The sequence below is a fragment of the Pogoniulus pusillus genome, chromosome 40 (assembly GCF_015220805.1).
Source record: "Pogoniulus pusillus isolate bPogPus1 chromosome 40, bPogPus1.pri, whole genome shotgun sequence".
NCBI classification, from domain to species: domain Eukaryota; kingdom Metazoa; phylum Chordata; class Aves; order Piciformes; family Lybiidae; genus Pogoniulus; species Pogoniulus pusillus.
Window position 1 is genome coordinate 3,914,933 of NC_087303.1, and position 15,035 is coordinate 3,929,967.

General features: G+C 47.6%; 1 protein-coding gene and 1 long non-coding RNA gene across 3 annotated transcripts in view; one reads left to right on the plus strand and one right to left on the minus strand.

Moving 5' to 3' along the window:
* Window positions 1-5,657: 5,657 nt before the first annotated feature.
* The window catches only part of LOC135191643 (uncharacterized), a 41,516-nt gene continuing 32,138 nt past the window's right edge, over window positions 5,658-15,035 (plus strand). For both annotated transcript variants that reach the window (XR_010308859.1, XR_010308860.1), the window contains exons 1-2: window positions 5,658-5,715; window positions 9,426-9,504. This is a non-coding gene — a long non-coding RNA (uncharacterized LOC135191643). The remainder of the gene's footprint in view (window positions 5,716-9,425; window positions 9,505-15,035) is intronic.
* Window positions 10,175-14,745, minus strand: MEOX1 (mesenchyme homeobox 1). Its single transcript, XM_064174127.1, has 3 exons — window positions 14,086-14,745; window positions 11,287-11,459; window positions 10,175-10,460 (listed from the first exon to the last, which is right to left on the minus strand). The coding sequence occupies exons 1-3, from the start codon at window positions 14,537-14,539 to the stop codon at window positions 10,338-10,340; spliced, it is 750 nt and encodes a 249-aa protein (XP_064030197.1). The 5' UTR covers window positions 14,540-14,745; the 3' UTR covers window positions 10,175-10,337.

The following is a 15,035-nucleotide window of genomic DNA, read 5'->3' on the forward strand; positions in this document are numbered from 1 at the left end:
CTCTTTCATTCCCATCCACTGCATAAAAATGAAGAGCTGCAGCAGCCTTCATCGCCCCAGCCAGCACCAACACATCTCAGTCAGCCAACACAGCAGCTGAGACTCAAAGCTGTCGTGGTTCTCTTCTAACTTGTGGCATCTGTGTTGATCTGAAGAGTGAAGTTAAAGTATGCCTTAGGTCTGCAAAACAAAACTGTCCTTGCCTCAGTGTGTCAGAGACCTCCATGGAAAGGGGCACTCACTGCTTTGTACTTAGAGCCAGAAATGAAGTCACACAACCCCCTGGGCAAGGGACTGTGCCCTTGCTCCTCTGACATAAATCAGACAGAAGCAGGGTGCAGCTGATCCACATTCTGTAGGATAAGAAACGCTTCCTATCTTGGGTGCTACACAGGGTATTTCAGTCAAGACACTGCTTGCTCTGTTGGGAGAGGCAGGAGGAGTTGTTTGAACGATTGCTTAATCCTGTTTTGCGTTCCCTTTATCACCTGTAGCTCATCTTTCCCTCCTCTCAGTGAAGGAACTTTGTGCTCTTTTAGTGAAGGTATTTCAACAAATTCTATGCATAGCAGAACCTCCTGAGCAAAGACAACCCCCTGTGGCTCGTCCCGTTTACTCCAGCAAAGAATGAAGCCATTAATGAGGCCAGAACATATCTTTTCTCCCCAGGATCCACAAGAGAGACACAGCTGAATAAATACCCCATGTTATTGCAGTCTGCTTGGTCGAGAGTTAATCTGCAAGTAGCAAAGAGCACTGCCAAATGTACCTGTTGCCACATTGCATCCACTCATAATCCTGCAGATGAGAGTGAGTCAGAAAGATTTATAAGGATGAAGTTATGCTCCTAGCTTCCCTGTGCTGGAACTGGAGCCCTCTAGGCTTCCACTGAAGGCTGGGGATAACCAGGCTCCAGTTCTTATGCTCTCTCAGCATGTGCTTTCAGATGAAGTAGCTGAGATACAGCATAGATGGCTCACTGCAGGCTAGTGTTCAAATTGTTGGCCAGCTCTGACCTTCTACTTCCTTTTGCACCCCTCTGTAGTGATAATTCATTTTCCTAAGAAGCTTTATATGTTTGGGGCTCATATCTCTAAAGAATAGTATGCAAAGACTCCCTTAGGGCACAGGAAGGTGAAGGGCTAAGGCACTCTTCACTTAGCCAGCAGGTGAAGGTATGTGTAGAATCATAGAATCAGCCACTTTGGAAGAGACCTCCAAGATCATTCAGTCCAACCTAGCATCCAGCCCTGTCCAATCAACCAGACCATGGCACTAAGTGCCTCAGCCAGGCTTGGCTTGAACACCTCCAGGGTTAGAGACTCCACCACCTCCCTGGGCAGCCCATTCCAATGCCAATCACTCTCTCTGGTGAGAACTTCCTCCTAACATCCAGCCTAGACCTCTCCTGGCATAACTTGAGACAGTGTCCCCTTGTTCTGTTGCTGGTTGCCTGGGAGAGCAGACCAACTCCACCAGGCTATAACCTCCTTGCAGGGAGTTGTAGACAGCAATGAAGTGAGCAAGATTTGGTTCAGTAATGAACACAAGATCCTAGGACAACTCTTGTAAAAACCAGCCCTGGGCTTGCAATGATGCTACTTTTTCCCCCCTACTCTCTCGGTTCCTTTGCCTATTTTGGCAGACATTACCACTTTTATTTATGTAGCAGACACAAAGAAGCAAAGATAACAGTACAAGACCCACAGTATGCCATCAGATTCCTGATGACTGGAAGGTGTGTGAGTGTTGGAAGCAGCATGAAAATGTTCTCTGGGATTTTGAGTCTTAGTCCTCTTGCTCTCTACAGGTTGTTTCATGTAAAAGCCAACAAAAAAACCCCAAAAACGGAGAGTAATTCTTCCATACTCCTATTCTAAAGCCCACCAAGAAAACAAAGATGTTGATTTAAGATACATAGCAAACAGCATAGGGGAACCTGCTGAAGGCTCCTGCTGTGTGGGGTCATGGGTTGCACTGCACAGCTCACTGACTTGGAATCAAGCTCAAGGTTCTCGAGTGGTGAGAAAGCATTTGATGCTGTTTCAGTGAGCCTGACTTGCTAACACGAGCTGGCTGAGTGAACACAGAGACATTCAAACTAGGACAAATCCCACCTTCCTCTGATTTTTTTTTTCCCTGTCAGATTCCAGACAGATGAAATTTTCTTGGCATAGAACCTTTCCTGGCAATCTCTCCTCTGATAAATCAGGGCTTGGAGGTTAACAGTGTGGGAAGAGAAGATGCCTGACTTTGTAGATAAAATATGGCCTCATCTGCCCATGACTCTCCCTTTCCCTGCAGGTTTTCCATGTACTATTCCCAATTTTCTGGAAAATCACCATTTGAATCTGACTCTAACTGCTGCTGAGCCCAGTTGGTACTGTTGTTTGTATGATAGCGTCAGGAGGACATTCCTCAGACCATAAATCATCTCAACCTGACCCCAATTATCTACAGACCCTGGATTTAATTTCTCTCAATTCTTACCAGCCATAACAAATTAGGTCATTCTGTGGCAGTAAGACACTGGAGCAGACACTACTGGGAAAGTCTCAGGGGGCTCTGAGATCCATTTATGCTGCAGAAAGAGTGGAGGAGATGGAATGGGTGATACCTTCTTTGTGTTTTCTGATAGGAGCCATGGGATAATTGGCTGCACAGGTAAAGGATTCTCATAGTGATACAGCAAGCCCAGGGATCTTTAACCTTCATTTTGGTCACATAGCAAATGAGGAAATCTCTGACACCTGTGGCTACCTACCTTACATAACGTTACTGGGGTGATGAAATGCTTGACATGAGCCTGCAGTGTGAGTGCATCCCGGACAGCAACCCTGTGCTGGGCTGCAACAAGAGCAGTGTGGCCAGCAGGGCAAGGGAGGGGATTCTGCCCCTTGGCTCTGCTCTCCTCAGACCCCACCTGGAGTACTGTGTGCAGTTCTGGAGCCCCCAGCACAAGAAGGACATGGACTCTAATGACAATCTTGTTCCATTCTGCTGTCACTACAGCAGCCTCTTGTTAGTGGTGTTCAGGCTATGGAGGTTTGAGCCTATGCAGCTGATGAATATGTAGGCAAAGACATCTGCTTCTGGAGCATAGGTGATGCCCCCAACACAAGAAGGACATGGAACTGTTGGAGCCACTCCAGAGGAGGGTCATGAAGATGCCCAGAGGGCTGCAGCAGCTCTGCTATGAGGACAGGCTACAAGAGTTGTGGCTCTGCAGCCTGGAGAAGAGAAGACTTCCAAGAGACCTTATAGTGGCCTTCCAGTATCTGAATGGGGCTTACAGGAAGGCTGGGGAGGGACTATTGACAAGGTCTTGTAATGACAGGACAAAGGACAGACAGGGAGTAGCAGTAGAAAACTTTGGTCCTCTATGAAACTCCCTCCTTCCTGCCAAAATTATGGCAGTGTGGCATTGTGTGTGAGGAGGGTGAGGGGGAAACCAAAAAGCCATAGGGCTTTGCAGACACCTGCAGAGTACTGCAGTACAAACTGCCCCATCATAATTCGCATATGTGGCCTGAACAGCACCAGCCTGGTGCTGAGGTTGCTTTGCAGCCATACCAGGCAAGTTCCAGCCAGCCAGAAGCCCTTCTGCTCTAATTACTGGAAGAAAATGGTTTTCCTGCCTTATTTGTCTAGAAATGCTGCATGGATCCATTATTCAAAGTCCAGTCAGTGACACAGACATATAATATTTCGTGAAGGGGCTGTACACATTCCTCAAGGGAGGGGAATTATCCAAAATATAAGATAGTGGTTGATGAAACTTAATAGGAGCACTGCTAGAGGCAGGGGAAAAGAAGTGGGGTAATGGAAAGATTGTGTGTCTGCTCTGTGAGCTGCCATGATCTGCTGTGTGTGCTTGTCTCAGTGCATAGGAAATCTCACTGCAGGTGGGATTCATGAGCTTTGCTCGTGTGGAATGACCGAGCCAAAATCTCTGGCTGTGAGGTGTTGTCCTAAAAGGGCTCTCCTGTTTTCCAGGCAGTGTGAATGGAAGGCTTTGGTTCACCAGCCACACCATGCCACTCTAGTCCAGGCAACCAGCAACAGAACAAGGGGACACAGTCTCAAGCTGTGCCAGGGGAGGTCTAGGCTGGATCTTAGGTGGAAGTTGTTGGCAGAGAGAGTGATTGGCATTGGAATGGGCTGCCCAGGGAGGTGGTGGAGTTGCTGTCCCTGGAGGTGTTGAAGCCAAGCCTGGCTGGGGCACTTAGTGCCATGGTCTGGTTGATTGGCCAGGGCTGGGTGCTAGGTTGGACTGGATGAGCTTGGAGGCGTCTTCCAACCTGGTTGATTCTATGATTCTCTGAGTCTATAGGAGGTCAGTGCAGGGACCTTAAGGATCCATTCTCCCATGACAAAGTGGGAGGCTGGAGGAGAGACCTTCACCCCCCCATGCCACCTGTGTGCTCTGAGTGCAACTGCCTTTCCTGCAGCACCCTGAGTGCCAGCTGGGACGTGTGCCAAGCAGGGAGCAGCAGGACTTCTCCGTGCCCCTAGATCTGTCTCACCTGTGAATGGGAAGAAATGAGTAACTTCCCAGTGTCTGGAATGTGAGACTGCAGAAGTGTGGAAGCATAGGAGTTCAGGGCTAGGAGAGGAAGTCTGCTCGTGTGACAATCAGGAGATAAAGCTGATCAAGTGGAGCTTTGGCCACCTCCCAGGTGCACAGCTCTTGTGTCTTTTTGCAAAGGCAGGGGGGCTGTGTGTGAGCTCAGCAGCCTGCACAATACCCTGAGTGAGAGCTTTACATGGCCCCACAGTGTCTCAGACGTATCCAAACTCTTAAGCTGCCCTAGACCAGTGTAGGCTGCACCCTGCAAGGTGCCAGCTCCAGAGACCTCTCTAAAGCAGGAGGGCTGTGCTAGTTTGAGCCTAGCTGGGATATTTTAGTGAGAAGAATTAGATGCTAGGCTGTGAAAAGGAAACAGTGGTGATGGCTACTGCACTCATAGGCTTGCTGAGACGGATAAGAACAAGAACATAAACATAGATAAGGCAGCTGTTGTTTGCTCTCTGTCTTTGGGGCTGCACTTCTCTCTAACCTAACCTGCCATCCGTGTGACTAATCCATCTGCTTCCTAGCCCCCCCAGCCGACCCTCCAAACTCACCTTTGAATGTAAGGCAAAGTCTGGGGTAAGGTAGAGGGATGGGAGGAAGGTGGAGGGGTGGTTGGGAGCCCCTCCTGGGGGCTTTCTAGGAGGGGCTGTTGTGTTTCTGCATTGCTTTTTAACTTGTACCTTTCTGTATCCACCCTAAGCTGTGCTAAGCTGAAATGTAAAGCTCTCAGTCAATCTCCAGAGCAGCTGAGCCTGGTCTGGGTGATTTTCACAGGTGGGGGGGGCAGGGAACACCCAAACCATCACAAGGGCTTTCAGCAGTTTGCATTCACACCACTTTTTATTTACTTTCTTGGGTTTTTTTTTTCCCTTTCTTTCTTCCCCCTGCAGAAAATGCTGAGATTTTCAGCCTGATGTATTTTCAGCTGAGCACTTCTCCAGCTTCCAGGGACGTGTTTCTCTGCCATCTGGTGTGCATTAACCTTTGTCCCCCTTAACAAAACAGGCTTTTTTTTTAGCCATGTGATCAGGTGTGAGTAGTGAAAAGGGGAAGACGGCAGCTAAGGGGTTTGCTACGCTACACTGACAGAGCCTTTTGTTTCTGCAGCACAGCAGCATCTCAGCAGAGATTAATGCTTGGTAGGTGTCCCTCCTCTAAGCCCAGGAAGATAGGGTCATGCTTGGCTTTAGGAGGTGGAAAAGGATAGCTTCTAACTCGGAAAGAAGCTGGAGGGTTGTTTCTCTAACTGGTGAGAAGGAAACGCTGGCCAGGATTGTTGTGAGGCAATGCTCTTCCATGCCATGGCTGGACACATGCATGTCTGTCCTTGCAGCAGCTCGTTTGGGGTAATAGAATGGGTTATAGCCAAGCACAGCAGCACTTTGGCATGTATTTTAAGTCCAGCTTGGGTCTCCAGGTCTGGGGTGCAGGGGAGATGGTGGAGTTGCCATCCAGGGAGGTGTTGAAGCAAAGCCTGGATGAGACAGTTAGTGCCATGGTCTGGTTGAGTGGACAGGGCTGGGTGCTAGGTTGGGCTGGATGATCTTGGAGCTCTCTTCCAGCCTGGTTGATTCTATGACTTAATTGATAATAGTAATGGTCTGGTAAGATAAACATGCAGAGGAAAGGTACCAGAGTGTAGTTCCACTCTGAGGAATGACTTTTCCTGGCTCTTTCTGTGCATTCTTCATTGTCCTTGTGTTTCTAAGGAAATGATCTTTCCTTCTGAATCAGGCACGTAAGCTTGCCTCAGGTGTTCAAAGACAATCTTTATTGTTCAGCTCTAAAAAAAACCACTTTAAGGGGTAACAGATAAGGTCAGCATGAAAACCTTTGCAGGGGATTGTAACTTAATAGTGTCACAGTTCCCCGATTCAACTTTATTGGCAGATAACTCTTATCATAGAATCGTGGAATGGTTTAGGTTGGAAGTGACCTCAAGGATCATCCAGTTCCAACCCCCTGCCATAGGCAGGGACACCTCCCACTAGGACAGGTTGCTCAAGGCCTCATCCAACCTGGCCTTGAACACCTCCAGGGAGGGAGCAGCCACAACCTCCCTGGGAAACCTGTGCCAGTGTCTCACCCTCACTATAAAGAAACCTTTCCTAACATCTAGTTTGAATCTCCCCTCTGCCAGTTTAAAGCCATTGCCCCTTGTCCTGTCATTACAAGACCTTGTCAATAGTCACTCCCCAGACTTCCTGTAGTTCCCCTTCAGATGCTGGAAGGCCACTATAAGGTCTCCTGGAAGCCTTCTCTTCTCCAGGCTGCAGAGCCCCAACTCTTGTAGCCTGTCCTCACAGCAGAGCTGCTGCAGCCCTCTGAGCATCTTTGTGGCCTCCCCTGTGACTCTTGTTACTAATGTCACATCTATTTTATTAACGTTAGTGATTATTGCTGAATGTCACTGAAGCACTGGGTGCTGCATGACATAGTCTGTGTGAGACAACTCTGATACCTCTGAAAGCATTTTGACCAAATTACCCAAGTAAAGAATTGAAAAATAAGCAAGAGGCTTGAAATCAGTAGCTTTTATGTTTTGGTGTGTCTCTGGGAAGCTCCTGTATTCATTCAGGTATTCAAATCTACAGCCACATAGCTCCTGAGTAGGTATCACCCAAGGATAGCTACCCTGAGTAGGTATTGTCCAACAATAGCTACCCTGAGTAGGTATTACCCAAGGAGAGCTACCCTGAGTAGGTATCACCCAACAATAGCTATCCTAAGTAGGTATTGTCCAACAATAGCTATCCTGAGTAGGTATCACCCAACAACAGCTATCATGAGTAGGTATCACCCAATGACACCTACCCTGAGTAGGTATCACCCAATAATAGCTACCCTGAGTAGGTATCACCCAATAATAGCTACCCTGAGTAGGTATCACCCAATAATAGCTACCCTGAGTAGGTTTCATCCAACAATAGCTAGAGACCTGCTCCTTGTACCACCAACAAAACCAGCAAGCTTGGAGTGCTTCCCTGCAGTGTTAGCAGGGTATGTAGCTAAATACCATGGGTGCATTTGTTTGTGCTGCAGCTGTGCTTTCCCCCCCCCCCCCCCCCCCCACTTTATTGTCTCAAGGTACAAAAATCAATCCACAGCAAACGAGGGCCTCTGCTATGCTGACATCTGGCTAGGTAGATGAAATGTCCATTAAGTCTCTCAGTCTAAAGAAAGTGTTTTTCTTCCTGTATTTAAAGAGGTAGCACAGACACAAAGGGCTGCAGCCCATAGTTTTGTGTTTACACAGATCTCCCCATTCCCTGTGGGCCATTTGCACTGGCCTTGTGTGGGCAGGAATTCTTGCTGCTCTGCCTGGATGTGATGCCCTGTGGAAGACCTGCCAGCTCTTTCCTGTGTTAATGTGGTGATTGTGTGCTCAGATTATTCATTGGGAATCAGGCATGGAAAGCATTGCCAAACATCTTCAGGTAGTTCACTTCCCTTCTGTGAGAAGAATAAAGTCTGATGTGTATAACTGGAGGTCAGAGATTTTGCTCCCAGACAACAGACTTTGCCTGAAAGATTCTTGGCACCAGAAGTTCAGGGGTCAAATGCTTTGATGTCAGAAGTGAAATGCTCGTTCACAAAACATTAAAGTCTTAAAATAAGCAGATGGTTTCATACAGAAACTGGTCCCTCAGGTGACTTTACCTTGTTTCTCCAAAGGCCAGAGCAAGAAGAGTTCAGGAGCTGTAGTTAGGGGTACAATCTGAGATCCCATTGACTAGCCTGTAGGTGAATGAGGATGCAGGATGCTACTGCTGACAAGTTCCTTGCAAGGGAAGAATAATTATCCTCCTTTCTAGGTGAGAAACTCCTTTTGGTTTATGTTGGTAGCCAATAGCCCAAAACTTTCCCTTACAAAATCAGCTTGCAGGCTTTGTAAGCACCATGGGGAGGAGGCAGTGAGGTGATGTGCAGAGTGCAATTGGCTTACGAGTTTACAGGGAAATGAGCCACAAAGAACTTCTGCCCCATGGTGATTTGCTTCCTGAAGATGAGGGTAGGATGTCTGAGTTAGCACCAGAGCTCTGTGCAAACCCAGCATTCCTCAGTCTTTGCCAAGAGCTAATCTAGGCAGTTTAGTCAGAAGCTTAATCAGAAGGGTTGAAGCAGAGACATAGATGTTTTCTGCTCTTAAAGTGTGGCTTCTGCTCACCTGTGCACAGGCAACTGTTTTGTCATCTAGTCTTATGTAACCTGAAGAGTGATGTTATTAACCTGGTGTGCTAATATCAGGTTTGTAACCCAAATAATACTGCTCTGTCATAGCACAGCTCATCTTTTTGCTGCTGGAAAAACTGGCATCTGGCTGGAACTTCACACCTGTGAGACTGATCTCCCACCAAAATGTACCATTCACACACAAATGTTCTAGGAGGAAGCTGATCTGAAGAGGTAGCTGTAGATCTAGCTCAGAGAGAAACAAAGGACATAGAATCATAGAATGGTTTAGGTTGGAAGGGACCTCAAGGGTCATCCAGTTCCAGCCCCCTGCCATAGGCAGGGACTACAACAGGTTGCTCAAGGCCTCATCCAACCTGGTCTTGAACACCTCCAGGGAGGTTGTGGAGCACAGAATCACAAAATGTGATCTTTGATCACACTGGGTGATTCTGTGCTCCACAACCTCCCTGGGCAACCTGTGCCAGTGTCTCACCACCCTCACTGTAAAGAACCCTCTCCTAACAGCCAGTTTGTATCTCCTCTCCTCCAGTTTATACAGGCATTTGTCTAATAATTGAAGTGATTATTTATTAAATATTAACTTGCATTCATTGCAGAATTAGTTGAAGCTTATGGTGACAAAGTGCACTTTCTTCCCCCCCCCCCCCCCCAGAGAGATGAGTGGAAACCCTCTGCAAACTGCTGCCACAACAAGGTACCTGCCAACGTGAAAGCCTTCTCCTCTGAAACTGGTAAGCAGAATGCTGTGTATGTAGTTTCACAGAGCTACAGATTGCATTGAGTTGGAAAAGGACTCTCAGAGGTCGTCTTGTGCAACTCCCCTGCACTCATCAGGGACAACTCCAACTAGATCAGGCTGCCCAGGGACACATTGAGTCTGATCTTGAACATCTCCAGGGATGGGGCCTCAACCACATCTCTGGGCAGCCTCTCCCAGTGCCTCACCACTCTCACTGTAAAGAACTTCCTCCTGGTGTCCAACCTCAATCTACCCTGCCCCAATTTTGAACCACTGCCTCTCATCCTATTGCTACAAGCCTACTTTTGGTCTTAGGCATTTATGTTGTAATCTTACTGCCTAGCCATGCAGGTGTTCAACTCCTGTTTCAGGAAAGACAAATGACTATCAAAAGCTTTGCTACTCTTTAAGTAAGGCACAAGGAATATGTGCCTGGTCGAGTGCTTATGCAGGATGAACATGTGTGACCAGGAAAAGGCTGGATAAGAAGACAGCTTCATTATCACTCCCTGACTGACAATCTGTATCTTCTGAATGTTTGAGAGCCTAGAGAACATTGCTCCTGTTTTGTGTTAGCTTTTATTTGGAAGACACATTTGTGGTAGCAAGAGAATTCCACAGAGTTAAATTAATTCAGACAAAAATCAAAGTTATGCCCTGCTGTGCTCTTTAATTGCCTCTGTAATCTAAAGCATCATACATCTTTTCAAGAGTCAGGACTGTGGGTTTCACAAGCTGGATCTAGGTGTAGTTGACCTGGAGCAGTGTTGCATCCATCGTCTAATCGATTCCTTTCTTCATCCTTGTCTCCCATTGCTGCAAGGACTAGTCGGAGCTGGGGGAGGCAGCAGAGTCCACATCTTCTGTGTCGTGGTCGTGTGGGGATACTGATTGTCCGCCTTTAACACGTTTCCACTTCATCCTTCTGTTTTGAAACCATACTTTGACCTGGGTGGTAAAAAGGAAATAGTTACTGCCTCCACCTGAGCTGCACATCTATAGATATATATGTGTGGGGGTGTGTATTAACAGAGAGATCTTAGGGGGAGTTCTGGAAGAAAAGGTGAAAGGAACCTCAGAAGTTTAAGCAATCCACCCCTCCAACAAAGGCAGGAACAACTCATTCCAAACTGTTCCAGGCTGACATTTCTCTGAGTCCTGCAAAAGTAGTTCAAGTCCTTTGCTTATGGTCTGTCTCTATGTCAACTAAGCATGCCAAGTCCATGGGCACAGGGCCCCTGATGTCTTTTACCACCTTACCCATCCAACCTAATGCTACAGGAATTGTAATTTGCTTCACTTAATTTAACAATTCCTCTATTGTCCACTAAACTTGGATGAGGAAACCCTGGCAGATCACAGTGAGAGAACAACAATATCTCTCTTTGCAGAACTCTGCATTTGTGTCTTCCCTCATCACTTCAAAATGCTACCTGACCCAGGAAGAAAGCATGCATGAAGCATGTGTAATTCTAACAACTGCCTAGTAACTGCAGTCTAAGATGATATCCATGGACCATCTGTTAACCTTGACATATCAGTGTGTACAGTCAGTGATGGTAACCAAGAGCTCAGTAGATATCAGTGCTTCCCAAACATAATCCCATTTATTAGCTGCTTACAGCAGTTTGTAACAAGTGTGTTTTAAATGAGAGTGGAGGCTTTGCATTGGCCTCTGCCCTTGCAAAAATACTCTCCTTGAGCATCATATTTAGGATTTAGCTTTAGGGAGAAGTTGTGGAGGGAAAAGAAGAAGCAGGGATTCAGGAAGTACTTGTCTCTCAGTGAGATCCAGGTTCACAGCTATCTCGTATCTCCTGAGCCTTGTCAGGTAGTTATGATGGGCAAATTCAGCTTCCAGCTCCCGTAGCTGCTCCTTGGTGAACGCTGTCCTTTCCTTCCGTGATTTGCTGCTTGGTTCTGCTTTGCTGCTTGAGTTGTGGCTTTCTAAGAGGCAAGAAACATGCTGTGTCATTTGCAGTCACATCAACCCGTGGGGACTTGTGTGTTGCAGAGGTCTGATGTAAAGGTGCTCAGGGGAAATGTGAAGAAGTTTTGTGTTATGCCTCCTCACGGTCAGCAGGACTTATTCTAGGGGGAGTGGAGCAAAGCTGGAGGTGGGGAGAGTCAGACTGGACGTGAGGAGGGGGAGAGTCAGACTGGACGTGAGGAGGGAGCTCTTCAGCATGAGAGTGGTGAGAGCCTGGAATGGGCTGTCTAGAGAGGTGGTTGAGGCCAGGCTGGATGAGGCTGTGGGCAGCCTGATCTAGGGTAGAGTGTCCCTGCCCATGGCAAAGGGGTTGGAGCTGGATGATCCTCGTGGCCCCTTCCAGCCCTGAGTGATTCTATGATTCTATCAGTGCTGTCAGCCTGGGGTACCAAGGAGCCAAATGTGGGACAGCTCAGCGTCAGGAAGAGGAGTGTGTTGTCAAAACTGCCTTAGTACAGGTCTAGGTCTGCAAGGTCAGAAAAAGCACCTGTGGGAAGGAAGCTCCTGTTCCTTGCTACTATTGCATTGACTTAGTTTCCTTCCCTGCATCTTTAATTCCATTCCTTGTGTGTGTCTTATCACCGAGCCCTGATCACCCGTTCGACAGGCAGCAAAGTTTATGCTTTGTGTATCACAGAGTCACAGAACCTTGAAGGTTGGAAGGGACCTCCAGAGATCGAGTCCAACCCTCCTGCCAAAGCAGGATCACCTAGGGCATGTGACGTGGATGTGATGTGTAATGTGCTGTGAGCTCATAGTGACAGGCTCTGTGCAGGGTATAAGGTAAAGTGGCTGAGTAAGCACCCTGAGCTGCATATGGCCTGGAATTGCTGGAGTGTGTGTGTGGGAACATGGTGAAACAAGCAGCAGCAGAGAACCAGAGTACTTTGAACTGACACAGTACTCCAGACTTCAGGCTTCTTGTAATCCTTGCTAACTGAAAAGCAGAAGGAGATCTGGTACCTGTGTGCATGATTGTAGCATCCTGCTCACTGCGCTGCTATTTGTGTGCTTGGCTGCAGCATGGTCACGAGCCATAAAGCAAAGCCAAATTTCAAGCCATAGCCAAAGAGATGCTGCAACACTTATGCTAAAATGCAAACACCTTTTTTGTCCTTTCCCCTTTCCTCCTGTGGTTTTAAAGTTGATGCCTGTGAGCAATCTCCAATCATTGCAAGGAAAACTGCACTTGTTTCAGTGAGCAAAGCCCCAACTGCCAATCTCTTAGGGAGTCAGTTGGGCAATTTCTTTGTCCCCATTTCCCTTCTTGCTCTTGTGGCTGGCTAAGTTCCCTGAACTGAAGGTGCTGGTAGCTGGATTTGGTTTTTTTTTTAATGTTGAAGATTAATTAACTTTAGTGTGCAGTCTGCAACGAGATTCCAGCTGCCCTGGTGCAGTATTTCTGCACAGACATTGTATACAGAGTGGTAGCAATGGGCATGGCACACAACATCATCTCCTTGGCTGTCAAAATAATGAAGTCAGATGTGACTGTAGTCTTTGTGACTGACCTGATCTTAACTTTGCCCACCAGAAACAGTGAAAGCAAACACAGCTCCTGTTAGTGATAATGTCAGCAGGGACCAGCCTGCCACATGCTGCAATTGGACTGCTCTCTGGTTCAAGGAAATTAGTCTTGTTTCCACCAACATTGCTCTTGCTACTTATACTTCCAAAATCCCCAAACAAAGCTGGGGAAGGTATGACAACAGTTCCAGAAGTTTCTCCCTATGCTTTTGCTCATAGTGGTGCAACCCCCATTTAATATTTAGTGAGACCAAACAGAATTTCACAGCTATCACAGTATCATCAGGGTTGGAAGGGACCTCACAGATCATCAAGTCCAACCCTTTAGCACAGAGCTCAAGGCCAGACCATGGCACCAAGTGCCACGTCCAGTCCTGCCTTGAACAGCTCCAGGGACGGCGACTCCACCACCTCCCCGGGCAGCCCATTCCAGTGTCCAATGACTCTCTCAGGGAAGAACTTTCTCTTCACCTCCAGCCTAAATCTCCCCTGGTGCAGCCTGAGGCTGTGTCCTCTCATTCTGGTGCTGGCCACCTGAGAGAAGAGAGCAACCTCCCCCTGGCCACAACCTCCCCTCAGGTAGTTGTAGACAGCATTTATATCTAAAGGGAGACTTTGCATCATGTACTTGTCATAAACTGAGAAGTTAAAATCCCAGGATAACATTTCCAACCAGCTCAGGCAGCTCAAGAGGATGGAAATTTGCTTTCTGACCCCCATTCTCTTAGAACTGGACAAAAGGCAGGTGTGCAAATACATAACTCAACAGTCTAGGACTTTAAGCTCAGTGCATGCATGCCATGTGATTCCTGTCTAGTTACAGCAAATGTGCCTTGTGCTGCTGAGAAAAATGCCTGGTTCAGTAAATAAGATCTGTGGGAGTGAAGTACCAACACCAGAGGTCATCAAAGAATCATCTGTTTAGTTCCACTGCTGTGTAAAGAACTACAAAACGTTTTCCCTCATCAGCTTTATTCCTTAATTCCTAATCTCAATTCCAAGTGCTCCCCTTCTATAGCCTGTCCTGTGCCACAACCCTGAGTTCATGTCACCTACCTGAGTTCTCCTTTTTCCTTTTGGATGGCTTTTTCTCGCTCTCATTTGTAGTATTTACTGGCTCCTCATCATCTTCATTTGTATCTGCTGCTGCCCTGACTAGGCTTAGGCTGCTGCCTTCTGACTCCCCAGAATCCAAGGCCAGTCCTGGATTTAGTTGTCTTCTGGCCTCAGTTGCCAGCAAATGCCAGTCAGAGTGCTGGGCAGAGGACTGCTGCTGCTCCACAAACGCCTGCTCCTCAGGAGGGAAGCTGCGGCGAGTCGGCACCAGGCAGGAGGCTGAAAAATCGGAGTAAGCAGAGAAATCTGGTTTTTGGTGGAAGGAGAAGGGTGATGGTGTGCAGTGGCTCAGCCCTGCAGCCGTGGTGACATCCCCGTGAGTGCTGCGCAGACACCCCCAGAGCAGGGCAGGAGGCTGTGGGCTCTGCATACAGCTGCTGCTGGTAGGATCCATTTGCTTCCAGTCCTGTCCACACTCCGGTATTTGGGACTGGTAATAGCTCAGGCTTCGAATCAGAAGAGGAGCAGAGGGGATATCTTCCAAACTTGACAGAAGAGATGTTCTCCCTAGACAGCTTGTTTGTGGCTTTTAAGCTGCTGCAGGTTTGTTACTTTGGGAGCTCTCCTGAACATCTTCATGATCTCAACTGGCAAACGAGAAGCAGATGGATGCAGTGACTGCCCCCGAGCTGCTTCCTAGGGCCTGGGGCTTGCTTCCTTGTGGAGTGCTGGCTATGAGGGAAACACTTTTTAAACACCGTGCTGGAGAGAGAGTGACAACTTTGTGAAGTGAAATGTGAGAGAGGGGAGGGAGAGGTTAACATACATACCCTCAGTCCCTCCAACCAAAGCAAAGCAGGCAACTATTAATCATCTGAAACCTTATATGCACATCTAATGGGATTTGCAGATGGAGCCTTTTAAAGAAACAATGGCTGTGTTTCTCTGTA